This window comes from Sus scrofa, chromosome 18, assembly GCF_054392235.1.
Source record: "Sus scrofa isolate SSC_HxYL_T2T_F1_AM1 chromosome 18, Sscrofa_HxYL_maternal_Yorkshire_Landrace_v2.0, whole genome shotgun sequence".
NCBI lineage: Eukaryota > Metazoa > Chordata > Mammalia > Artiodactyla > Suidae > Sus > Sus scrofa.
In genome coordinates, this window is record NC_139400.1 from 18,072,749 (window position 1) to 18,100,604 (window position 27,856).

Consider the following 27,856-nt stretch of genomic DNA (forward strand, 5'->3'; position numbering starts at 1 on the left):
TGATGTTTGAGGTGTCTGGAATCTGTGTTCCCTACCGTGTTCCTAAATAAAGTCAAAGGGAAAACAGTGCTCAGGTTATTCTCAATCAGAAAGGAGGCTTTTAAAGAAGTTCCTTTCATTTTGTGGCCTCTGGTTTTTCAGTTGATAATTAAATTAATATACTGAGGGTTTTTTTTAAAGAATATTTAGATGTTTCACTTCAGAGAACTTGACACAAGCAGAGTTTCTCTTACTGCAAATAAAATAGGGTAGAAGGTAGGTTCATGGAGATTTCCTGATGTGCAAGAAGGAATAAGTAAGAAAAAAAATTTTTTTTTTTCCAAACCAGATCCATTGCCTGTTAGCACTGCCTTTTTCTTAAGTTTCTCTGACTTCAAGGACATATATGAAAGAGTTTTATTTTATTGATCCCTAAACTATGACTTCTCTTTGTCTTTTTGTTTCCCCCCCTTGGACCTAAAGTCTGATTATGAAAAGAACTGAATTCCATTAGAAGCCATAGACTCTGGTAGAATGGTCTTTTAGTGTTTGTTTTATTGCTATTTGATTTGGAGGTCATTGTTGAGATGTTGTGCTTTGGGGTGTTGTTCTGTATGGTTTTATTTTTGAGATTAGTATGTAAGTTTGTAGAGTAGAACACTTTTCAGTGAAATGCAGTGTCTAATTGTAATCATGAATAGGAAGTGTGAAGACTTTTTAGTTATTTTTAACATGGTATATAGGACAGGACTTAGAGTTTATCACCTTCTGATATTCTTTCACTTAATAGATGAATTCTAGCCGTTTTTAACAGAGATTTCTGTAAAGCAAATCCTGTTTTCACATTGGCTTCCTTTAAGGAGACGTAGATTGTGCTAGATAGAGCGACTGCCTGTAAGAATGTTGAAAATTGCTTTAAAGAAATGTATTAAAATACTTTTGGAAAAAGTAGCAAACTTAAAACCATAAGCAAAGGTAGTTAGGATGTTTATATATTTCTAGAGTCTCTGTTAATCTAATAGCTTCCTGTGGTTATGCTCTAAGTGTTTTACTCTCCAAGGTCTTAGTAATTTGGCTCCCCCCCCTCCCACCAATCAGTGCCAAACTCCCCTGTGCTTTTAAGTATGAGGTAATACCCTCCTTGATCTTTTGAGTCACAATACCTTGATTAATTGTTTGTTAAAAGGAATCCTTGGAGTTCCTGTCGTGGCGCAGTGGTTAATGAATCCGACTAGGAACCATGAGGTTGTGGGTTCGGTCCCTGCCCTTGCTCAGTGGGTTAAGGATCCGGCGTTGCCGTGAGCTGTGGTGTAGGTTGCAGACGCGGCTTGGATCCCACGTTGCTGTGGCTCTGGCGTAGGCCGGCAGCTACAGCTCCGATTCAACCCCTAGCCTGGGAACCTCCATATGCCGCGCGGGAGTGGCCCCAGAAATAGCAAAAAGACAAAAAATAAATAACTAAATAAATAAAAAATAAGAGGAATCCTTAGATGGAAAGATACAGTATCACTATCTGCAGTTCAGTTAGTAGTTGTATTCGGAATGGGAAAACAAATTAGTAATTACTGAAAATGATTTGGGGCCTGTTGTTTGTTACACGTTTGGAGTCAGACCTGGCTTTGCATCCCAGCTCTGCCATTTTCTAACTGAGATTTTGGGCAAGTTGCTTAACCACTTTAAAGCCCAGCTTGTGTCTCTCTAAAATGAAGAGAAGTGATAGCCCCTACCTCATTGAGTGACTGTGAGGATCAGATGCAAGTGCATATAAAGTATTTAGTGAGGCGTCTGGTATACTATAGCAGACCTTCAAATGGTCGCTCATATTATCAGCATCAGTCTGAGGGTTCAGCCAGCCAGTCATTAGCAGTCTGTTGTTTGTTAGGACATGCCAGTGTTCTCCAGTAACCAGCTGAAATTTAATAGCCATCAGAAAGTGGATAGATTCTTCGATTAAATTAGTATATTCATACAAGTGATTGCCTGCATCCTTATTAGAAGCTCCTATTACTGAAAAATGATGTTAAGGCTGACTAAATTCTGATAGTTGTCAGTTATTAACTAACCCTCTGAAATTACCTATGGTGTATATAATAAGAGGAGCAAATCTCTAGTTTAACGTCGGACAGAAGAGTAGATGAAAAATAATGGCATGAAACCCCCCAATGCAGTAAGCTAAGAGTATATACCTCACAGCTACAATTTTTATGCCAAGAGTAATATTCATTGACATGGGCCTGTATAAGTTTAAAAGGTGGAATGAGTGGGAGAGGTCTGGATTTTCTTCTGTCAAATGTGTGATGTGGACAGACCATTTGACCTGTGAATTTTATGTTTTCCGAAATGAGACTATTTCATGCTCCCCTAATAGTAGCATTACAATAATGAAAATGAGTTGATAATTTGGAGGAAAATATTTTACAAATTATCCGTACTATTTTACCATCAGTTTCTGAGAAGTTTTATTCATTGGAACTGTTTTCAGCTTGATTACAGCCAGTATTGGCAGTGTAAAACCCAAGTGGGGAATTATTTCATATGTAATTTGTCTTCTCTTTCATGGTTTCAGCCTTTTTTGCTTTTAAATTAGTGATGCTGTTTCTAGATTTGTAGTATATGGCTGGACGCCTTGTAGTGAGGTTTCAGCGAGGCTTTTCTATTGTCTTTAGCTTATTTGAGATAACTTTTTTAAAATTAGCTCTTGTCCTCCCCCTACAGGAGAATTTGCAGCCTTCAAGTAGCCACACCATCATGACAGCATCTACTCTTATTTCTTAAGTCTTGTGTTCGTACAGTTTGTTAACATCAAAACACAGTTCTGTTCCTCAACTCTTTTTAAAGATAAAAAATTTTCAGTGCATAAGCTGGTGTGGAACAGAATGGAATTTCCCATCCAACAAAAGAGGGAAGAATGTTTTAGGAACCAGAATTCTCTGCTGCCAGTGTTTCTCCTTCAACACAGATACCACGTGCACACAAGTCTGCCCACTCCCAGGAAGAAAGGGGAGACCCTGAGATCTGACCTTTGGTGGTCAGGCGTGATGGAAAGAAACTGCTGCTACAGCTTGGGAGATTTGCTCTGGAAAGTCTGCCAGTCAACTTTGCCCTTCTAACCACCAGATCAGTATGTGGCTCATCATCTGATGGGGCAGTTGCAGTCACCAAGCCTCGTTCTCTTTCCTGTGCTGGGATTTCGTTGTGGAGCTCTTACCCCTAGCCACCGCCGGTTCATTTCTGAGGGATGGAACAAAAATGCAGCATGCCCCTCCCGTGTGGTACATGTTCAGTCCTTGACAGGTTTTTATCAAAACAAAGCTATTTTATGGAAATGGAGGGCGAGAGGTGAGGAGGCAGGTTTTGGTGCCAAGGAAAAGGGAATGCTGCATCTTTTTCCTGACCTGCTGGCTCTCTGGCCTTTGTTTTCCTTGCTCACCGCAGGGTCTGCCCAGAGGGCAGGCTGGAAGTGCGGGCGCGTCGCCTTCTTTTCCCTTTGGGTCCAGCAATGAAGATAAATGTTTGGGGATTTTTTTTTTTTTTTTCCCCTCCACGATGTAGCAAGTTCTCAGGAAAATACAGTTGATATCTTCCTCCTAAGCTCTTCCAGTCACCGAGTATTTATGTGGCTACTTTGTCCAAGGCACAAAATGCCATGGCAGTTATCTAATTAAAAACCTGCAAAACTGCTTGATAACAGTTTCGAGTGTGAGACATTTATGTAATTTAAATGTAAGGTACAAGTTTTAATTTCTGAGTTTCTTCTATTATATTTTTATTAGAAAGAAAATAATTTTCAGATTGAATTGAATTGGAATAAAAGAATACTTCCCACTAGAATTATATATCCTGAAAAATTGTATTTTTGTTATATAAACAACTTTTAAAGAAAAATCATTATCCTTTTCTCTACCTAAATATATGGGGAGTCTTGGTATAATGACAAATATTTATCATTTTTAAATTAATGGTACTTGCTGGATCCACACTAACATCTTTACTAATATCTCATTGTTTCTTCCAACTTACTCCTCCACTACACCCTGCATCTCCTTTCTAGTCTTTTATCTAGAATATGCAACCTCAAATAAAAATGGTGGTGTCTCCATTCATTCTCCTTCTTCCTTTTTTCCCAAGCCTGGTCTTCAAAAGGTTGAGTAATTTGACACCTGAATTCCCCGGGCGGAGAATAGAGCACTTTTAGGTGTATTGGGACTGAGAGAGGATGTGTAAAGCCTAACGTCAGTTGTTTTTATAGAAGGAACTGCTGTGGTGTTAAGAACCTCATTCTTTGTAAATGGAGAACACAGCCTAGCATACCTTCCCGTGGCCTTTGCTAAGGCGCGGTCTGAGTCCCAGTCGCAGCAAAGAAAGTGACTCAGGATGTATTACTGGCAAATACCTCCCTTACCACGAGTCTAGACTCTTAATTAAATCAAGATTTAGGAATGTGAATCGAATCCAATGTATCTAGCTCAACCAAGTTATGTAGCCAAGGACCTGAAAGAAGTCAGACAGGACCTATAAAGTAAATCAGGAAGTCAGAAATTATTTAAAGTTTTAAAATTATAACTCGCCCTCCTATCTTTCAGCCTACTAAAGCTTACTGCCATTTGATGGTTTTTGCTACAATATCTATATTCAGAAGAAGGCAAATTGAAAATTCCATGGACCTATAAAAAGATTGTCCCAGTAAAATGGAAAACATCCTGAAGTTATTAATGAGTGTGAAACAGTATGTTCTTAAGTCTTACATGAGCAGAGCAATATCTTACAGAATTCAGAAATTGCAAAAATGAAAATGATTCATACTGACTTGAAGAGCACCTTGTGAACATAATGCTGCCTCTCTTTTAAAAGCATTGTTTATTTTTCTTTTTAAACTATGTCCCCATAGATGCTTTTGAACATGCTTGTGTTTCCTAAGATTGGAGAGAGCTGGTTTGGGAGACTACGCATGTCCTGCCAGAGGCTCTAGTGCAAGACCCCCTCGCTTTGGCAGGAGCCAGCACAGGAGCTAGTTATGGAGGAAGCTTAGCATTGATGATTTCAATACAGAATTCAAGGTGATACAATTTTTTTTTCCCTTTCTTTTTAGAATAGGTTGCTGTCAAAGGGGAACGAGCTTGATCTCAAATGAAGTGTACCCAGAAGCCAGGCTCAGGGTATTCTTGAGAGAGTTTTTTAGAGCCCTTAAAAAAAATAACACTTTAGCATTTCCCTGTTCTTCCTTTTCTCTATCAAATACTTTTTTCTCTAGTTTACAAAGGACATGGAAAAGGAATTTCCTCTGAGTTGTACATGCTGTTTTCGATGCTTAGACTACAGATAGACTTGTTGAGCTCCTAAGAAAATACAAGGAAGAACTCCTTGTTGTGCAGAGCACTTTACGAGAACTTTGTATAAATAGTATGTGGCTGCTTCACTGTCTTGTAAGGCTGTACTTCTCTGTCTTTCCCGTAAGGCGGCTGCAGTGCCTTCTGTAGTGTATTTTAGATAAGGAGAGGTGAAGCCTTCTGAGAAATTTGAGAGCAACCATAAGAGATCATTTTAAAATAGGTAGTATTCCTGTAGACTTATCATCATTAAACTAGTCTAGGGTCTAAACTTCTGCCACTGAAATAACATTGACCAAAAAATAGTTTATCAAAGGGATTTGTGAATATAAAACCCAGTGTAGTCATTGGACTTACAGGCACCTTAAAAGAAGACTCTGTCTAGCCGTCAAATTCTGGTTCCTTAACATCCAGTCTCTGATGATGCTTGAGATCCCATGGGACATACTGGGGCAAGCAGAGAAGATAAAATCTCATATACTTGAGTGTGTTCTGTTTGTCCGTGTCGGAGAGGAAGAGCATTATGTAGTCATAAAGACTTCGGGGCTTCAACACCGTCAACCCGAAACTTTGTAAATATTTTCTAGACTGTCGGGTGCCGTCGCAGCTCTTTATCACACGGTGTTATCTTTTACTCACCAGGCAGAGTTGGAGGCGCTGCAGGCCCTCCTCGGCTCTCACCTCCCCTTCTGTCCAGTCAGCGCTCCAGCCTTGTGCAGACCTCATCTAGCTTTAGTTTGCAGGGTTCAGGTGACCTCTTCAAAAACTACCTCCTCAGACTGAGGTAATGAATAGTTATTTATTTTAAAACATGGAAAGTCAGGAGCTCTAGAACGTGAAGATGATTTAAGATTTCAGCTTTTCTGTGTACTCGTATTTGAGCACTCTCATTTTGTCCTAAAGGGCGTTACACATTGAAGCAGTAATGCTGAGAAGTGTAGCTCGGAGTATCTGAATGTTGAACGTGGTGCCAGAATCTGTTTAGGGCTACGTTTCGGAATCTTAACCTCATATCGGTTGCATGAAATTAAATAGTTATGGTTACCACTTCACTAACAGTGATGTAATTTTAATTTTCAGGAGGCTTGGCAAGACAGTACATCTTCATACTGAGTTAGCCACAGCGTCTCACGTGCACAGATGCTCCTATAGAGACTGCCCAGTTAGGAGGGTAGAGTGATTACTCATTTTGCAAGATTGTCCTCTCTGTCCAAATTGGCACTGATAGTGCTCACCTATCAGCACTTTGAGACGAGCAGATTTCCAGTCATTAGGGTGTTAAAAAACAAAAACCCCATCATAGCCAGACAGGTTTCCTGTGAGTATAAACAGCAACTAGCTCATCCATTGAAATGGTGTAGGTAAGGCTCTAGAAAAATAACCTTGACAATTTGCCAAATGATCTTACTGTGCCTTTATGATGCAATAAAAAAGCTAAAATTTTAGCAGAATCAGTGATTTGTGAAGAGAGCAGCCACCTTGATCTAACTCAGCTGTGTTAATATTTTTTAGCGTGCAATTTAGACTGCAAAGATAAATGCACTAAAGAGTTTATAGCCAAAATCACGTTTAAAAAAAAAAATGAGAAAACACACAGGTAAATTTTCAGTGATCAAAACTATTTTTTTAAAGTACATAATCCCTAGTGTAGTCAATATATTTATCCCATAGACCAACTAGGTTGAAATCATAATTCAGCGACATTTCTAGAGAAACTTTTTCTACTCCCATAGGTTCTTCAGAGCATGGAACTTTTATATAACATGTTTGACAGACATTCTAAGAAACTGCTATAGTTTAGGCTTGAAGTACTGTATGCTGGGCAGCAGTCATGTAAAACTAGTGAGAAGAGGGAAATTAACACATAGGACAGAATTTGATTTTATCAGTCCAGAGTACTGCTGCCAACCTAGACACTGATTTTTCAGTTCAAAATGTAAACCTGTCTCCCGGGACGACACATTAAGTGGGACTGTCCTGCTAATGCTGTTCAGGGTGCTCTGGGGCCAGGCAAGGTCTCCAGAGGCTCCTCTCTGAGAAGACATTGGAAGAGCCAGTGACCTGGCTGGTAGGTGTGAACTGGACACACTCCCCAGTGTGCTTCTTGTATCTTCTTTCCTCGTCACCCCCAAGAAAGGCTTCCGCGAGTTCTCTAGACTTTTTACTAAGGTGTGTCACTAATGCCTGTAGGTTGCTGAGCCCCCGAGAAGCGCAGTAGCATCTCGGCCTGACTGTGCGTTGGCCAGCGGAGAGGGAGGTGGCCAGTGATTGTGTTCCGTGTTGCTAGCTCTGGTAAATAGAAACTGCTGGTAAGATTTTGGTCTTGTCAGTACACTAGAGAGTAAGTTTTGTTTTGTTGTTTCTAGAGAATCAGTTTTCACTGCTATTTGGGAAAACATTTCCATTCAATTTCAGTCCTGAATTTTGCCAGCTGTGGTCATTAACAGTTTCTATCAGGTATTTTTAAGGTAGATGAGGACAGAAACCGAAGTCCTGACCTAATCTTATAGAAACAGTGGTTTATTTACAGCAGTTAGGGGTGGTTAGTCTCTACCTCAGAAAAGTGATTGTGCATCTTTTATTTCAACATCCACAACTTCAGCTGTTGTTTTTAGTTTTGTTAACCTTTTGACCCCCCTTTACCCAACTGTTTAGTTTTTTTAATTATTACTAAATTGGTTTCATTAAAATGTCTGATTTTATCTAGATATTTTGACTGATTACAGTGACATGACCAGTTGTGCATGAGGACACAACCAGTGTGTCTGTTTCATTTGTAATGCTTTTTTTTAAAAAAGAATTTTATAGATTGAAGTACTCTATGAAAAACAAATAACTTTAATATGTTTATTCATGTTACTATCACAAAAAAGGAGGGGGGGTTGTGCAAACTCTCTGCTTCTCCTGGCAGGCTGAGCACATCGTCCAGCACCCACCAGTGGCTGGTTCTCATCACGGGATGTATGTAGGGAATCAAAAATCGAGCATAAAATTCACTTAAGAAATAAAACAGAGAAAAGGTTCTGTTTACAGGAATGGAGATGGGGGTTAAGAGTAAGTTGCATAGTAAGTTGGTTCTGTTTTGAAAATTGTGTTACATTTGTGTGTTCAGCCTTTTTTAACCCACTTGTGTTTTGGTGCAGTATGTGTTACCTAGGAGGAAACTTCAGACTAGCAGAAGCAACAAAGCTCAGAGACTAGGCACAAGTGTAGACAAAATGGACCAAAATGGGAGGGGGGTGGGTAAGGGAGTACGTCTAGGGGTAGGAAAAATTGATGTGAGGGTGGGAAATAAACTACAATTACCTGAAATAAAATGTAAGAGTGCAATAAGTGTGCTTTTTATTCTAAGCTGTGAACGGGTTTTTTAAAAAAATCATTCCTTCCTAATACATTTTGCGTGTGTTTCGTAGCTGATTAACGCCAGCTATGGGAACATATAATGCCTTTTTATTCATGTTAATTACCAGTATAAATGGCTAACCTTTCTGTCTTATTTATCTTCATGTTATATTAGTTTACATACAGGGGTTGTGTGTTTATGCTGTAACTGTTCCCTCCTTCGTTTGAAAGACTCTCTTGGGTCCTCTGCGTTTCCTTCGGCCACAGGTTTGCGTCCCAGCCTGGCCTTCGTGCTGTCGCCTGATTTGCAGGATCTGTGTCTCATCTGTTGGTTGTGTACTCTCACCCTTTCCTCACTTGGGTGTCTCCTATAATTGGAACGTACACCTATGAGGAGAATGTTTGACATGTGTTCCTTTGAGTTCTGTTTAGTAGTTAGGATTGCTCTTTGGTTTGGACCAAGAAAAGGAAATCACCCCCCTTTTCGCTTATTTCTTGGTTTGAGGACAGTTCTTCTACAAGAGAGAGGAAAGTGAAATCCTTCATGTTTTATCTGCAGTGGGTTCATGGCCCCAGGTTACTCCTCTGAACCTTGGGGTGATTCACACACACATCCTCTCCTCTCTTGCTGCCAAAGGTTTGGGTTTAGTTTGCTTCAGTTCCGCTCAAGCATTGAGAAGGTTCTCATGGAGTCTGGGGTATGCCCAGTAAAAAGATGGGGACCTTTTAATTGTCCACAGACCTCTGTATACCTGCTTTGCAAAAATTACAATGGAGTAATATTTTTAAAGCTTATTTTTCAATTCATAAAAGAAGAATTTATTTTCAGTCAAATGGATGACATCTCCCTTTTGTCCCTTAATCCTCGATGTTTGCTTGTTTTTTTTGTTGTTGTGGTTGGTTTTTTTTTTCAATTCTTCCCCATGCCCACTTCTTGATACCTTGGGTTCTCTTTCCTGCTCAGGTCCCTTCATTTGTACTTTGGAGTTTTTCTCATGTAAATTTGTACAATGGAAAATATTGTTCAGTTTGGATAGAAAGCATGGAGAATTAAATTTTAAAAAAGATAGCTGAAATTCAGATTGAAGAAATTTATTCTGTGTAAAGTTATTTAAAAACTCTGTATTATATAAAAGGCAAAAAAGTTCTATGTACTTGATGTGAATATGCGAATACTGCTATAATAAAGATTGACTGCATGGAGAAGCCTTTATCAAGATCATTTTTCTAGTACTGTCGTTCAGTAATGCAAGTACTCAGGGTTTTGAGTTCTTTCAGGCAGTGATGTCAGTTATGCTTGGTGGGCAGAAGCTATTACACGAGAAATTTTTTTTGCTTTTTAGGGCCACACCCATGGCATATGGAGGTTCCCAGGCTAGGAGCTGAATCAGAGCGGCAGCTGCCAGCCTACGCCACAGCTCACAGCAACGCTGGATCCTTAATCCAATGAGTGACGCCAAGAATCAGAGGTACATCCTTATGGATGCTAATCGGGTTCTTAACCCACTGAGCCACAACAGGAACTCCATAAATATTTTTAAAGTAAGTTGTCAAAATGAATACCTGGTACATTGTACCAGCTATACAGTGACAGTCTTTTGTCCAGCATTTTATGATGCTGTGACTTGACCGTTCGAACCCTCCAGTGGCTCTACTGAAGTGTTTGCTGTAGTGGAATTAAGTAGCAGTCTGTCTGGAGAAGTCCCACCTTCTGAAATTTGAGTATTATCTTTCCAACTTTTTTGACACAACTTCAATAATACACCTTCTATAGGAACCCTCTACAAACTGTACGTGCAAATATATGTACTTGAAACTATGCACTCACTTTATACTTCATCTTTTCTAACTTTTTTTTTTTTTTTTGGTCTTTTTAGGGCTGCAACCCCTGGCATATGGAGGTTCCCAGGCTAGAGATCGAACTGGAGCTATAGCCACTGGCCTATGCCACAGCCACAGCCACACCAGATCCTTAACCCACTGCACGAGGCCAGAGATTGAACCTGTGTCCTCATGGATAAAAGATTTGTTTCCACTGAGCCATGACAGGAACTCCTTTTTTAAGGAAAGAAAAAAAAAAAAATGCTGGCTTCCTACCCCCAACAAATTTGTGTATGTGATTTCATGGAGTTTGAGAGTATCTTCAAGACAGTGTCATATACCTGGAAACCCTGTGCCTGAGACAGAGAAGTCTTCAAGATGGCACATATTTGAGGAATCTGGTTTCTGGTCCTCATGCTCCTCCAAAGAAACAAAATGCTGTTGAGGTAAGTGTTTTCTTTGGATTTCAGTCTTCTCATCGAAAAAATGCAATTCTGTAATACAAACATTACAGAAACTTTTAAAATTTAGCCCAGGATCATGAACCCTTTATGATAAAATTCTTTTGTAAGAACCTTACTATATTAGCTCTTCCGAAATTTTATCAGGGGCTGTGGTAATTGGACCTCCTCTCCGGGCAATATAGTTCTCCTAGACTCATAAAATGTTAGAACCAAGTTCTTAAAAATCATGTAACTCCATGTTAAGAGAGCAGTGTCCCCTCGTCGGTTACTGAATAGGAATCCCCAGGGGTGACTTTCCCAGGCTCAGGAAGTCAGGAGTTTGGCTTCCAAGATCACTACAGTGCATTATGTATATACATACTATACATACATCTTGCTGTGGCTGTGGTGGCTGTGGGTGAAATTTGAATAGAAATAGTTGACAGCACGACATTGAGCTTGTAGCTAAAAATGGATGTTGCACCAGGCATATTCCACTTGACCCTGCTGTCTTCTCCATCAAGCAAGCCCACTGCTCATGTAGGTGGTAAGAGGTAAAAGCCCACTTGCTAGGAAAGGTCAGCACCAGCTCAGGCAGCTCCGTTTCCTCCACTGTCCTGCTGAAGCACCTGATGAGGCAAGAGCAGCAGGCACCCCACAGCAGCCTCTTCTACAGAATAGCTGTCAGGGCAAGTGGAGCCGAGATGGCTCCTGTACCTTCCTGTACACGCACAACACAGCAGCTCCCTTGTCACATGACTTGATTAGGTAATCAGTTGTGGCATGCGGTGTGGAGGGGGGGGGGTTTGTTTTTGCCAAGCCCTATGGCATTTGAAAGTTCCTAGGCCAGGACTGCAACCCAAGCTGCTGTAGTAGGAACACCAGATCCTTAACCAGCTGCACCACAAGGGAACTCCAGGAAGGTGCCTTGTTTAGTATGATACTCCCAACACCTAGGTGGTCAAAAACCTAAATTAAAAATGAATAGTTTTGCTGAAAGTACATTATCCTATCTCACTCTTCTCTCCCATTCCTCTGGCCCTAAGAATTCCTAGTTAGGAGTATGTCTTAGGAGCTCACAGGAGGTTCCCGTCATGGCTCAGCAGTAATGAACCCAACTACTATGCGTGAGGTTGGGGGTTCGATCTCTGGCCTTGCTCAGTGGGTAAGGTTCTGGCACTGCCCTGAGCAGTGGTACAGATCCCAGATGGCTGTGGTGTAGGGTAGCAGCTACCGCTCTGATTTGACCCCTAGCCTGGAAACTTCCACATGTCTCCAGTTCGGCACTGAAAAAAAAAAAAAAAAAAAACTACAAATGGCAACACAACACGATCCCCGACCTCGAGAGATAGGCAAACACAATAAATGGAAGCACCGACCTCTGACCTCTGTGTACTGAGGTAAGAATACATCAGGAGAGAGGGGTGGCAAACGCTTCACCTGTCAATGTACCCATGATGACGACATCCACTAAGGAGGCAGGCAGTGTCACCACGGGAGTAAGCGTGGAGTCAGACCTAATGTCGCCACTCATCAGTGTGTGACCCGAAGCAAGTTACTTCACTCCCTTGAACCTCAGTGTCCTCACTGATAAAAGGCGCTAAGGCCTGTCTCCCTATACCACAGGGTACCCAAGAGCATGCCCTGAAAGCACTATACCAAGTTAGCACAGCAGTGGGGAGCACAGGAAAGAATCCATAAATGGTGGTTGTCATTATCAGAGACATCCATAACTCAGTTCCTCATTCTTGACCAAAACACTTTAATTTACAGCTTTAATATACAATGTGACGTCTGTGACTTCTTGACATCCTCACCTGGCTCCTGCAGGGAAACAGAAATGGAAAAGTTTAAGAACGTTTATTTTCAGGAATTCAAACCCATCATTCTTGTTCATTCTTTTATTCAAGCATTCACTGAGCATCAACCACGTGAGCAGACTGCGGAGGAGAGGACCAAACCCCCTTTCTTTTGCAGTCTAGTCCTTAAAATGTTAACAGCTGTACACAGTGATGGCAAATAATGTGAGGAGACAGGAAGAGGTTCGTGCCAGCAGACTCGCTAACACCGGGAAAGCAGGAGGCCTGGCAAGGACCGGGTTCTCTGACAGCTCCGCAACACGCCAGAGACACAAAACGGGCTGTAAAACATCCTAAATGTTTGCTCCCAAACCGCCTCTTCCCTACAATCCCAAAACTGCTGAAATTTTCATGTCAATAAGCTGCTAATTAAAATAATAATAGCAATACTAACAGCATGATTTAATAGGAATAACTTAACCATCATTTAATGCTCCCTATCCTTTAAAAAATTTCCAGGGCGTTTTGAATGATGGCAATTATTATAATTAAAAATGCACAGATATTAAGGGTTTAAATTCAATGAATTGTGACAATTACATGCACCTACATTAACCCCAAACCCCCCACTCTACCTCTATAGATTAGTTTCACCAGTTCTTTGACTGCATATAAATGGAATTGTTCATTATGTAGTTAAGTGACTCCTTTTGCTTAGTATAATGATTTTGAGATTTACCTAAATTACTGTGTCTTGAGGTTATTTGTAATTGCTGAATTTATTATTCAGTTGAATGAATATACTGTATATTTGCCCATTCTCTCACTGATGTACAATTAGATCTGTTTTGGAGCTATTAAGAAAAAAATTGTGGAGTTCCCGTCCTAGCACAGTGGAAATGAATCCGACAAGGAACTATGAGGTTTCGGGTTTGATCCCTGGCCTCACTCAGTGGGTTAAGGATCCTGCATTGCTGTGGCTGTGCTGTAGGCCGGTGGCTGTAGTTCTGATTCAACTCATAGCCTGGGACCCTCCATATGTCACAGGTGTGGCCCTAAAAAAAGAAAAAAAAAATTGCTATGAAAAATTTTATACATATTTTTTATGGCATATATTTTCATTTTTCTTGAGTAAATACCTAGGAATAAAGTCAATGAATCCTAGGATATACATGTTTAACTTCATTAGAAACTGCCAAATAATTTTACAAAGTTGTACCTTTTTACTTCTTTTTTTTTTTTGTCTTTTGTCTTTTGAGGGCTGCACCCTCGGCATATGGAGGTTCCCAGGCTAGGGGCTGAATCAGAGCTGTAGCCACTGGCCGACACCACAGCAACTTCAGATCCAAGCCATGTCTGCGACCTACACCACAGCTCACGGCAATGCTGGATCTTTAACCCACTGAGTAAGGCCAAGGATCGAATCCACAACCTCATGTTCCTAGTCAGATTCACTTCTGCTGCGCCACGACGGAAACGCCTTTTTTCTTTTCTTTTTCCTTTTTACATTATCACTAGCAAATATTCTAGTTGCTTCATACCATCAACATTTAAGTTGCCAATCGCAAGAGTTATTTACACTTGTGGCTCAGCAGGTTAAGAACCCAACTAGTATCCGTGAGGATGCAAGTTCAATCTCTGGCCTCGGATCTGGCATTGCTGCAAGCTGCAGTGTAGGTCACAGATGAGGCTCAGATCCAGTGTTGCTGTGGCTATGGCATAGTTCAGATTCAACCCCTAGCCTGGGAACTTCCCTATGCAGCATGTGCGGCCCTAAAAAGCAAAAATAAAAAAGAGTCTGTGTTTTATTTTTAGGTCTATTAGCCATGCAATAATTAATTTAAAAACATGTTAAATGTCTTCACCCTTGAGGACTTTGTGGAGAAAGGGACTCCTCCTTTTTATCCTTCTTTTGAAAGAAAAAAAATTGACTTCCTGATCTAGAAAATGAAAAGACCACAACCTTTTCCTGTTTCAAGAGTTAAATTTCCATGCAGTTCTATGTCATAACATTCCTATATGCTGGAACTTTCCATTAAAACACTGAGTGTAGAACACTGAATTTTTATAAATACAAGCTTCATATCTATCTTGTCCATCACTTTAAGCCCTGTACAGAGTTGGTGCTTAAAAAGTCTTTGATCAGGAGTTCCCGCATGGCTCAGTGGTTAACGAATCCGACTAGGAACCATGAGGTTGCTGTTTGATCCCTGCCCCTGCTCAGTGGGTTAAGGATCCGGTGTTGCTGTGAGCTGTGGTGTAGGTTGCAGATGCAGCTCGGATCCCGAGTTGGCTGTGGCTCTGGCGTAGGCTTGTGGCTACAGCTCGGACTAGACCCCTAGCCTGGGAACCTCCACAGGCCACGGAAGTGGCCCCAGAAAAGGCAAAAAGATGAAAATAAATAGTCTTTGATCAATTAATAAGTAAATGGACCCAAAACTGTAACATAACCTAGGAAAAAAGAATCTTTCAAAATAGAAAGTGAGGAGTTCCTGTTATGGCTCAGTTGGTTAAGAATCTGACTAGTGTCGGAGTTCCCGTCGTGGCGCAGTGGTTAACGAATCCGACTAGGAACCATGAGGTTGCGGGTTCGGTCCCTGTCCTTGCTCAGTGGGTTAACGATCCGGCGTTGCCGTGAGCTGTGGTGTAGGTTGCAGACGCGGCTGGGATCCCGCGTTGCTGTGGCTCTGGTGTAGGCCGGTGGCTACAGCTCCGATTCAACCCCTAGCCTGGGAACCTCCATATGCCGTGGGAGCGGCCCAAGAAATAGCAACAACAACAACAAAAAGACAAAAGACAAAAAAAAAAGAATCTGACTAGTGTCCATGAGGATTCAGGCTTGATTCTGGCCTCGATCAGTAGGTTAAAGGATCTGGAATTGCCACGAGCTGTGGTGTAGGTCACAGATTCAGCTAGGATCTAGGGTTGCTGTGGCTGTGATGTAGGCCGGCAGCTGCAGCTCAGATTCGACCCCTAGCCTGGGAACTTCCATATACCACAGGTACAGCCCTAAAAAGACAAAAAAGGGGAGGGGGGACATAAAAAGATAAGGAAGATGGGACTAAAAGTGGGAGTGGGGGCAGCATGACAGCAAACTGAAGATACCAAAGGCAGAAATTAGACACCACATAGTTAATTGTTCTTCCTACTCTTAGAAAATGGACCGTTTCTCCGAGGCCATCAAAGATGCAAGGTCAAAACATGTTTATTGACAGAAGTTAAATATTGCTTTTTAGAAACTTGGAGCATTGGAGTTCCCACTGTGGTGCAGTGGTGAATGAATCCGACTAGGAACCATGAGGTTGCAGGTTCCATCCCTGGCCTCGCTCAGTGGGTTAAAGATCCAGCATGCCATGAGCTGTAGTGCAGATTGCGAACGCAGCTCGGATCCCGAATTGCTGTGGCTCTGGCATAGGCCAGTGGCTACAGCTCCGATTTAGACCCCTAGCCTGAGAACCTCCCTATGCCACGGGATCGGCCCTAGAAAAGGCGAAAAGACAAAAGACACACAAAAAAGGAAAAAAGAAACTTGGAGCATACCCACCTGTAAAAAGTTGAGCCAACATTTTCAGTCCTCATCATCAGGAAGGATGCCTAATTCTTCATCCGTCCACTGGGAAGGATCTGGATATGGAAAGTGACCCTGATGACAGCCATTAAAAAAAAAAGTCAAGAATCTAGACTTTACACAACATCCATACAATGTCTTCCCTGACAAAACATGTCTCACACACACTCCTGACAGCTGACCTACAAAAGTGTAATTTCCTAGAGAACAGCGTCTGCGCAAGTGTGATAAAAGCTCAGCTGACTTATCCAATGGAGACTCTGCTTCCAATGTCCTTGAAAAACAAACCAAATATTTATGAAAATGTCCACCCATAGCCCTAGACCCCAGATGATGCTACCATACCTGCTGCCTGTGATTGTTCCAGAGATGTGTATTTCCTGCATTGCTGCTGCCTCCAGAATAAACAGGAATGAATTACACACTATTCCTACTTCCTGGCATTTCTAGCTCCTGATCTACAGACTTAGATGGATCTACTGTTTGACCAGCTTTAGATCAAGTGGCTATAAGAGAGGAAGGAAAGCAACTGTCTACCCTTTGGAACTGCTGTTATGTGAATGTGACTCTTCCTCCTACCAGGACTCAGAGGGTGGGGATGAGGTCCAGATGAGCCACGTTATGCTCTGATAACCAACAACCCCCAAACTTACAGTGGTTTTAACATAAAACATTTTTTGGACCTAGAGACAATTATGCTAAATGAAGTAGGTCAAACAGAGAAAGACAAATACCATATGAAGTCATTTACATGTGGAATTTAAAAGAATGATACAAATGAATGTATTTGCAAAACAGAAACAGACTCACAGATTTGAAAACAAATTTATGGTTACCAAAGGGGAAATAGGGGTGGATGGAATGGGGGTTTGCAAATGGCAAAGACACACTTTTGTATGTGGAATGGGTGAACAACTGGGACCTGCTGTGGAGCACAGGGAACTCTACCCAATGTTCTGTAATAACCTATATGGGGGAAAAATCTAGAAAAAAAGGGATATGTAATAACTGAATCACTTCGTTGTACAGCAGAAATGATCACTACATTGTACATCAACTATACATCAATAAAATTAAATTAAAAAACCGTAAAAAAAATAAAAAATAAAAGCTCAGTGAGGCCAGTGGCATGTTAGAAAGTCACCAGTAACTAACTTCTCTCCTTAGGAGAAATTAGCCTGTGGATATCCCGCCTCAGCCTGGCTGCCTTGGGCCTCTGGACAGACTAGATGATATTTCTCATTTAAAGGAATTTAAGTATGAAACTAAACCTGCTGATGAACCCCTACCCTAGTTTAGAAGGTAAAAGAATTAGCTTCTATAGTGTCCCTTCCAAATACGGCCACTGAACGTGTTAAGACATGAGTGGAAGATGTCAGAGAGTACGTTTCATTAAATAAAAGGAGTCCTACACACACTGAAGGACAACATGGTAAAGGGCTACAGCCAGACAGAAAAACAGAAAAAAGAAACAAGCCAGGCTATTAATATATTTTCCCTCCCCTCACCCACAAAAAGGACTAGAATCATTCTCCTGCACTTACCAGCACAGCATCTGAGTCGTGCCAAAAGCGCCAGAGAATCCAGAACCACATGGTTGCACTGAAGAACTCAGCCTGGATCAGCTGGGATCTGGTCAGCTGGGGAAACTGTCTGTACCGGGGCTCGATGTGCACACCTCCGCCAGCACTGCGTGACGAGACGGAAACCTTAGGCAGCTGGCTCTGTCTTCCAAGAATGAACCCAGCCAGAATCCAAACCTTTCTCATCTCCTCTGCTAAACACAGAGGGACAGAGCTACACAATCCCTCGAAATACTCATTTTTCATAAGCTTGCTTTAAACTTGCGCAGCAGGAGTTCCCGCCGTGGCACAGTGGTTAACGAATCTGACTAGGAACCATGAGGTTGTGGGTTCGATCCCTGGCCTTGCTCAGTGGGTTGAGGATCTGGCGTTGCTGTGAACTGTGGTGTAGGTCGCAGACGCAGCTCGGATCCTTCACTGCTGTGGCTCTGGCGTAGGCCGGTGGCTACAGCTCCCATTCGACCCCTAGCCTGGGAACCTCCATATGCCGTGGGAGCGGCCCAAGAAAATGACAAAAAAATTTAAAAAATAAAAATAAATAAACTTGCGCAGCAGCAAAAACTGGCCTGAATTGACAGGGGGCTAATTTTGATTTTCACTGAGGGAATATTCATGTATTTTACACCAGAAATAGGAAGGTGCTGAATATGGGGTACTGGCCCCAAGGGTTTTGGTTAAGAGACTGTGAGTGAACCTAGAGTAGGTCACTAGCTTATTCAGAAAAACAAATCAGCAAATTAATGTTGTCCACCTATTTCAAAGGCAAATTACATCCTGTGCTCTATTACAATCTTTATTAAAAGATAACTTTATGGAAAAGAGAACTCAGCTGATCCTTTTTAACAAGCTAACAGCACTGGAGTTGCCACCGTGGCTCATCGGAAATAAATCTGACTAGTATCCATGAGGACACAGGTGGGATCCCTGGCCTAGATCAGCGGGTTAAGGATCCGGTGTTGCCTCGAGCTATGATGTAGCTTGCGGACCCAGCTCGAATGTGGCGTTGCTGAGACTATGATGTAGCTCCAATTCGACCCCTAGCCTGAGAACCTCCCTATGCTGAGGGTGCGGCCCTAAAAAGACAAAAAAAAAAAAAAAAACAAAACAAAAACAAAGAAAAAGCTAACAGCAATGAACAAAACAAAGAGTACTAAACAGTCCAAACAAGTTTCTCTGGTTTTTGTTTTTTCATTTAGATACTGTCAACAAGTTGTTGGATATAATAATTCATTCAGTTATATGAGTTATAATATTCATTCAGTTGTATAATTATTATAGGTTCAATCTAATTTAAATACTATAATTTGTACTTAATATTCATAGCAGCTATACACATGCTACCACACAGAAAATGGAAAAATTTGAAGAGTTCCTATGTAAAATGTGTTCACAAATTTCATTCCACCCAAGAATCAGATTATAAAGCAATGTTCTCTTGTGCACAACACAGAAATGAATACCTGTACCAAAACTGCACTAAAATTTCTTCAAAACGTGCTATAGATTTGTGAAAACTGGTATTTCCATGGTTCTTGATACGTACTACCTAGTGCCCTTTTTATTATCCTCTCCTACTCTAAAAGATTAACAGTTACTATTTAGAGTGTCTGTCAGGTGCTAGGCATGGCACCAAGCATTTTATACGCGTTAGCATTTAATTTTCATCACAACCTTATGAGATGGATCCTATGATTATTAATGTTTACAAATGAGAACACTGGAGTCTTGGTTGGTGGTAAAGCCCAAGCTCTTAAATACTGCCTGCAAACAAACATCAATAATTTTCTCATTTTATGAAATCAAAGACATAACTCTTAATTGAATCCCCATCAGCATGATAAAACCAAAGTCACCACGCTGAAATGATAAAATTCCGTATTTATCTAAATATCTATCCAGGAGTTCCTGTCGTGGCGCAGTGGTTAACAAATCCGACTAGGAACCATGAGGTTGTGGGTTCGATCCCTGGCCTTGCACAGTGGGTTAAGGATCCAGCATTGCTGTGAGCTGTGGTGTAGGCCGGCAGCTACAATTCTGATTGCACCCCTAGCCTAGGAGCCTCCACGTGCCAAGGGCACAGCCCTAAAAAGCCAAAAGACCAAAAAAACTATCCAATATATAACTTTTATTTGGAAGGTTCTATATAAAATAGAAATATTCTATATATAATAGGAATTAGCTACAGATGGTATGCAAAGTATGTTGTATTCTTTTTGCATACATGTATCTTTTTTACAGTGACCATGTATTACTTTTAAAAGCTTCTGTCAGGAGTTCCCGTCGTGGTGCAGTGATTAACGAATCCGACTAGGAACCATGAGGTTGCAGGTTCGGTCCCTGCCCTTGCTCAGTGGGTTAACGATCCAGCGTTGCCGTGAGCTGTGGTGTAGGTTGCAGACGCGGCTCGGATCCCAAGTTGCTGTGGCTCTGGTGCAGGCCGGTGGCTACAGCTCTGATTGGACCCCTAGCCTGGGAACCTTCATATGCCGCAGGAGCGGCCCAAGAAATAGCAAAAAGACAAAAAAAAAAAAAAAAAAGCTTCTGTCAAACACCACTGCTTTACCACCTGAATGTATCATACTGTTTCTGAAATGCCATCATGTGCCAATTACATTTGACAGCATCGATTCAGGATTACCTGTGCAACAGATACTCCATTATATAAACAAACTATTGGGGGTGGGAATTCAATATATTATAACAACAGGCTTCCTCTTTGGTAGGTAATCTAGTAATAAGGGTCCAATTAAATTCATTTTAATTAAGATTTGAGAATTATAGTTTAAATCCATTCCCAGGAACCCTCCACATTTCATTACTGCTAGAATGACATGTTATTTTATCTATGGCTTGAAAATAAGTGGGTCATTGACTGCAAGGTAGAAATCTTTTTGAACAAAAAGATTTGAAACACTGCAATTAGAGAAAAGGAATGGATGACACACTGATTGTCATGATTAAGAAATATAAAGATTCCACATGGGAGTTCTCTGATGGCCTAGCCAGTTAAGGCTCTTGTGTTCTCACCACTGTGGCTTTGGTTGCTGCTGTGTGGCGTAGGTTCAACCCCCGGCCTGGGAATTTCCACATGCTGACTGTGTGGCAAAAAAGAAAAAAACACAAAAGAAAAAAACAAACCGGAGAGAACCTGAAATAAACAGGGAGGAAGGAAAGGAGGAAGACAGAGGGAGGGAGGGAGAGAAGGAAGGAAGAGGTTCCACAAATGTCTACTGTTCTGTTCCAAGCTAGGCTGTTAACTGCGCTATGGCGGACTAGACGGGCTGAACAACTGAACAAATTGAAAATGCAACACTAGATGAATTTTTTTATGTAAATATAACATTGAGCAGGCCCCAAAAGAAGGAATCTACCAAGCAAGGGCAAAACCCCAGTTAAAATACAACCTGGTACCTGGAAACCACGCGAGTGCTGAGGCTGGCCTTCACCCTGAGGATTTCTGCTATTCCTCAGAGTCTGCGACAAGACAAGAAGCCTGGGGCCCTCTCAGGATGAAGACTCTAGTCATTAGACCCCTGAATAGAGCTGCAGCCCCACCACAGAAGAGTGAATGGGACACAAACCTGTCGTAAGGAGGGGAATAGGAATTTGTCACCAGAAGCAAGTCCTGGGGGGGGGTTTGCACCCAAATTCACACACCCTGGGTTTTGGACCTATGTGGTCTAAGAACCTCAAGCAAGAATTTAAAGTGGAGACAGGATTAAGATGGCGGAAAGAAGGACTGGAGCTCAACTTCTCTCCTAAAAACAACAAAATTCACAACTAAAGATCAAGCAGTCTTCACCCGAATGGACCAGAAACCTTAAAAAAGATATCTTACTCCAGAAGAAAAACAGGAGGCCACATCAAGAGGTAGGAGGGGCGATTTCACGATATAAACAACCCCATACCTCCTGGGTGGGAAGCCCCACAGACTGGAAACTAACTGGTTCACAGACTCACCTACAGGAGTCAGAGTTCTGAGCCCCACATCAAACCCTCACGTGCGGGGACCTGGCACTGGGAGAAAGAGCCCCTGGAGCATCTGGCATTGAAGGCCAGTGGGGCTTGTGCCCAGGAGCCATGGGACTGGGGGAAACGGAGACCCCATTCCTAAAAGGCGCACACCGAATTTCAAGTGCACTGGGTCCCAGGGCAGAGCGAGGTCTCCATAGGAATCGGGGTCAAACCCGACTGCAGTTCTTGGAGGACATCCTGGGAAAAGAGGAGTGAACGTGGCTCGTTGTGAGGGAAGGACATTGGAAGCAAAGCTCTCGGGAATATTCAGCAGCTGCCTTTCTCTGGAGGGGGCCATTTTGGGAAAATCTGGCCCCACCCATCAGTCAGCTGCTGAGAAGCCCCGGGGCAAAAGGTCACCACACCAAAAACCTATAAAAATGAAAAGACAGAGAACTATAACTCAGATGAGGGAGAAAAACTCCAGAAGATCAGCTAAGCAATGAGGAGATTCTCAGCCTCCAGGAAAAAGACTTTAGATTGTTGATGCTGAAAATGATGCAAGACATTGGAAATAAACTGGAGGCAAAGATGGATAACTTACAGGAAACACTAACCAAAGAGATACAAGATATAAAACTTAAACAAGAAGAGATGCAAAACACAATAACTGAAATAAAAAATTCACTAGAAGCAGCTAACCGCAGAATACAGGAGGCAGAAGAACAAATAAGCGAGGTGGAGGACCAATTAGTGGAAATTACGGATGCAGAACAGAAAAGAGAAAAAAGATTGAAAACAAATGAAGAGAGTCTCAGAGAACTGGGACATTAAGGAGAAGAGAGAGAGAAGGGGACAGGAAAAATATTCCAAGAGATAATAGCTAAAAACTTCCCTAACATGGGAAAGGAACCACTCACTCAAATCCAGGAAGAACAACGAGTACCATATAAAATAATCTCAAGGAGGAATACACCGAGACACATATTAATCAAACTGACCAAAATTAAAGACAGAGAAAATCTTGAAAGCAGCTAGGGAAAAGAAACAAGTAACATACAAGGGAACCCCAGTAAGGTTATCGGCAGATTTTGCAGGTGAAACTCTGCAGGCCAGAAGGGAGTGGCATGAGACACTTAACGTGATGAAAGGAAAAAACCTCCAACCAAGATTACTCTACCCAGCAAGGCTCTCATTCAGATTTGAAGAAATCAAAACCTTCACAGATAAGCAAAAGTTGAAAGAATTCAGCAACACTAAACCAGCCTTACAACAAATACTAAAGGAACTTCTCTAGGCAGAAAAGAAAAGACAGCAACAGGAAACAAAAATGCCACAAAAGACAAGGCCCACCAGTAAAGGTATATATACAGTAAAGATACGAAATCATCCATGCACAATTATACCACCAAAATCAGAAATCGTGAGAAGACGTAGGTACAAATGCAGGACACTGGAGACGAACTTGCAATTAAGAGAATAACAACTTAAAACAATCTCATATACATATAGACTCTTATATCAAAACTTCAGAATGACTGCAAACCAAAAATCTACAATTGATATACAAACAAGGAATCTCTGGAGGAGAAATATATCTCACAGTAAATAAGTGCATAATCCACCATGAAAGGGGTCATTTGACATCATTCTTGGAATGCTGAAGTCTTCTTAGACCTGATTCTGATTTCCTCTCCATCAAAGAACTTATGATAATTATAATTAAATAATGCCACTGTACAATTAAATAATACAGCTCTACAATTGTATTATTAATAACCATTTCTCTCCATGGTACAATGTAAGGTCTATAATGTCTTGTTTATCACATCACCTAGAATGGTGTAATGCCTATATTGAAGAATCAATAAGATGTTAACAAATTGTGAGGACATATTTATAAAGTTACACTGTTTTCTAACCAACTTATGCATTTTATATTTTGCTTATTTTCAGAGGGTATTTTTGTTATTCCTACCAGTTATTCTTTTTATTATGCTCTATAAAATATTTAATGGTATATAAGGCTTTCTTCTTTATAAATTTTAGTAGCATAATATAACAATTTTAATATAATGCTAATTTTTAAAGAAAAATTGAAATGTAATAGATAATACTAAATAGTAAGGATGAAAGCCATACAAAATGGGATAAAGTATAGAATAGGAGTTCCCGTCGTGGTGCAGTGGTTGACGAATCCGACTAGGAACCATGAGGTTGCGGGTTCGGTCCCTGCCCTTGATCAGTGGGTTGACGGCCGGCGTTGCCGTGAGCTGTGGTGTAGGTTGCAGACGCGGCTCGGATCCTGCGTTGCTGTGGCTCTGGCGTAGGCTGGTGGCTACAGCTCCGATTGGACCCCTAGCCTGGGAATCTCCATGTGCTGCGGAAGCGGCCCAAGAAATAGCAAAATAAATAAATAAAAATAAAAAATAAAAAAAATAAAAAATAAAAGCCTCCTTCAGCTCCAGGGACCACGTGACTCTGGACTGACCAATCAGAACCAATTCTCCTGGCCAAAGAGACTGACTCAGAAGTGGGCATGTGGCCCCATCAGAACTGATAGGATAGGAATTCCTGCTGTGGCGAAGTGGGTTAAGAATCTGAATGCAGCAACTTGGGTCCCTGCAGAGACACAGGTTTGATGCCTGGCACAGTGGGTTAAAGGATCAGGTGTTGCTGCAGCTTTGGCTTGGATTCACACCCTAGTCTGGGAACTTCCATATGTTATAAGTATGGCCATAAAAAAAAAAAAAAAAAAAATCCCCCCCCCCAAAAAAGTATAGAATAATTTCCTATTTGTCTCAGCATATTTTCCATTCCACTTCTCCAGAGGGAGTCACTTAATCTGTTTAGGATCCATGATATAATAATCTGTGTGAATGTAATTGTGTTTAAATGTATGTATTTTATTCTGTAAAAAAAATAAAATAAAATTTCAACAACAACAACAAAAAAAGAATTTAAAGTGATCTTGGATTGACAGAATCCTCAAGAAGCAAGACGTCAAAGAATTCTAATGGGTAAAAGTTCCAGGAGGAGCTCCCACTGTAGTACAGTGGGTTAAGGATCTGGTGTTGCCACAGCTGTGGTGTAGGTTGCAGATGTGGCTCAGATTCAGTCCTTGGCTGGGGAACTTCCATATGCCGAGGGTGCAAGAGAAAAAAAAGTTCCAGGAAAAGTTCACAATCAAAAATTACAAAGAAATAAGACACTATGAGTGAGAAACAGCAAAACAAAAGACAACAGTATCAAATATACAAGACTAAAAAAATGAATAATTATAATTTATAATACAGAAGCAAGTTATTTTTATTTTTTAAAATTTATTTTTGCTTTTTAGGGCCCCACCCACAGCACATGGAGGTTCCCAGGCCAGGGGTCTAATCGGAGCTGCAGCTGCTAGCCTACACCACAGCTACAGCAATACCGGATTCTTAACTCACTGAGCGAGCCCAGGGATCGAACCCTCAACCTCATGGTTCCTAGTCGGATTCGTTTCTGCTTCACCACAACAGGAACTCAAAATTATTTTTAAATAGAAGTTTGAAATGAAGAGCAAGGATCAAGAAACTATAATGAACAATCAGGTTTGAAAAAAACAGAATTTCCAGAAATAAAAATGTAGTCATTTTACACAAAAAGGATTAAAGCCTGGATTAGACACAGCTAAAAAAATATGAAAAGAGGATGGATGAGAAAACTTGACATATGTCTAACTCGTGTCCTATAAGGAGAAAAGAAAATGGGGAAGAAACAATATCCAAAGAAATAATGGCTGTTCCAACACAGGATTTTAAAGTATCGAATTAAAAAAAAAAAAAAATGCACCATAATTCTCTCAGAAGATAACTTTTTTTTTTGTCTTTTTGCCATTTCTTGGGCCGCTCCCGAGGCATATGGAGGTTCCCAGGCTAGGGGTCTAATCGGAGCTGTAGCCACTGGCCTACAACCAGAGCCACAGCAACTCGGGATCCGAGCCGCGTCTGTGACCTACACCACAGCCCACGACAACGCCGGATCCTTAACCCACTGAGCAAGGCCAGGGATCGAACCCGCAACCTCTTGGTTCCTAGTCGGATTCGTTAACCACTGAGCCACGACAGGAACTCCAAGATAACATTTTTTAAAACATAAACCAGATCGTATTACTTTCCTGCTTAAAAGCCTCCAAGGGCTTCCCATCATTCCTAGAATAAAATCCCTCGTCCTACAAGGCCCTCCCTAATCCGGCCCCCACTTGTCTCCATGGCCCAACCTCTACCTCGCTCCCCTCACCAACTGGTATTTCTGCACGGCTGAGCTCTCATCACTCCAGCATTAGTTCAAATCAAACTTCTCAGGCCTGCATTCCCACATCATCCTAGGTACAATAACCCATCCACCACCCCAGACATGCTCTGGATTAATCCCCTGCTTTATTCATGCCACTGCATAGTACTGAAACATGTTCCTTTCTGCTCATTTGTGTCCTCTCTCTCCAGGATGTTATCGCCATTATCTTTCTTGTATTCTGCTCTATCCCCAGCACCAACAAAAGATACTGACATCTAGAAGATTCTCCAGAAATACTTATTGACTTAATTATTACACACACTGTGAAATAAGGTGTGTCATGGAAGTACTTGAGACTTCAGTGAAGAGGCACACCTACTAGCCTTCCTATGTGGAGCCCAGGGCTATTGCTGGTTCTCCATCTCTCTCCTTGCTCAGGTCACACATAGCTTTTCCTTCTTCCCACTCTACACCTGTCCCAGCTCCATATGGGACAGACATATGGCTTTAAGCAAGCCACTCCTTTAATTTTAATTTTTAATTTTCCTGGGTCTCAGGTTCCCTATTATTATTAATAACAGCTAAACAATACTTGTAATGTCCTTACTGGGCACCAGCAACTGTCTTCAAACATTTTAGAGATTTGTTATTCATTTAGTTCTCTGTAAGTCAACACTATTATCCCCATTACATGGTTGAGAAACCTGAGTTATTAAGAGATCATGAAACTTCCTAGGCTAGGGGTCAAATCCGAGCTGCAGCTGCCAACCTATGCCACAGCCACAGCCACGCCAGATCCCAGTCGTGACTGCAACCTACGCCACAGCTCACCAAAACGCCGGATTTTTAACCCACTGAGCGAGTCCAGGGATCTAAACACCTGTGTCCTCATGGATACTAGTCAGGTTCATTTCCGCTGAGCCACAATGGGAACTCCTCCAATCGGCCTCTTTAGCTACCTCACGGGTGACTGCTTTTGCTCCTCTCTTAAATTCTCGTGTTGCAAAGGGGAACTCTAAACTATAGGCTGTGGGCAAAAACTCTTTGTGGGAGACCGCCTCCACGCCCCCACCTTAGAGAACTTAACTCTCCACTCCGCAACCACAGTAATTTTTCAAAATTAAAATCTGGCCACGTGACATCTGATTAAAACCTATCAATGACCGACATCGCCTCTGTTCGAAATCCCTCAGCCAGGCATCAGGACCTTCTACCATTCCCTCACCACGTCCAAACTCTCCAGCCTCACTTGACGCTTCCAACTGCAAAGCACGCCCTCGCCTCCCCAACTCCTGCTCTCGCTTCCAGAAGAGCTTTTGCTGCGTCCACATTCGACTGTCAATTTCTCAGGGGCAGGCTCCCCCCGGGGCCAGGAGGGCCCGATACAGACTTCAATTGGCCCCGCGAGCTGCGCTTCCCCGTCCCCACGAGCCCCGCTGTCCCAAGCCCCCGCTTCGCGAGCGGTCAGACTACACGTCCCAGCAGGCCTCAGGGCGGAAGTCGCTGTAGACTCGGAGCTGCCACCGGCGCTAGGCGTCAAGGTGAGGGCGTCCCTAAGACTGGTGCTTTCTGTTAGAGACAAGCTAAGTCCCCAACCCCCACCGAGTACTCACTGACGGACTCCACCGCCTCCAGCTACCCCCGCGCCACGGCCTCTGAGGAAACGGCCTCCAACGCGCGTGAAAGGCGCCAGCCGCTGCAGAGGAGACATGCCAGCTAGCGTCCGGACGACTGACCCTGGCCTCACCCCCCTCCTTACGTCACTTCC

At 42.0% G+C, this 27,856-nt stretch overlaps 3 protein-coding genes across 14 annotated transcripts in view; 2 read left to right on the plus strand and 1 right to left on the minus strand.

Annotated features, from left to right (window-relative positions):
• The window catches only part of BRAF (B-Raf proto-oncogene, serine/threonine kinase), a 174,589-nt gene extending 164,735 nt beyond the window's left edge, over nucleotides 1–9,854 (plus strand). For 9 of the 10 annotated variants that reach the window (XR_014833621.1, XR_014833619.1, XR_014833620.1 and 6 more), the window contains one exon: nucleotides 2,695–9,854. Coding sequence is in view for 6 of the 10 variants with exons in the window: in XM_085005259.1 (XP_084861385.1) it covers nucleotides 2,695–2,717 (23 nt within the window). In the remaining 4 variants the exon portion in view is untranslated. The remainder of the gene's footprint in view (nucleotides 1–2,694) is intronic. The other variant, XM_085005262.1, reaches the window with a different exon arrangement.
• Nucleotides 1–27,856, plus strand: part of SLC37A3 (solute carrier family 37 member 3) — a 398,944-nt gene that overhangs the window by 78,315 nt on the left and 292,773 nt on the right. The gene's annotated exons all lie outside the window — the stretch shown is intronic.
• NDUFB2 (NADH:ubiquinone oxidoreductase subunit B2) lies at nucleotides 12,655–27,850 on the minus strand. Of its 3 annotated transcripts, none has more exons than XR_014833138.1 (4): nucleotides 27,702–27,850; nucleotides 17,824–17,968; nucleotides 15,471–16,354; nucleotides 12,655–14,002 (listed from the first exon to the last, which is right to left on the minus strand). XR_014833138.1 is itself a non-coding variant. In NM_001244885.1 (4 exon segments), coding segments are annotated over 3 exon segments (318 nt in total). In that variant the 5' UTR covers nucleotides 27,800–27,809; the 3' UTR covers nucleotides 12,655–12,736; nucleotides 16,256–16,279.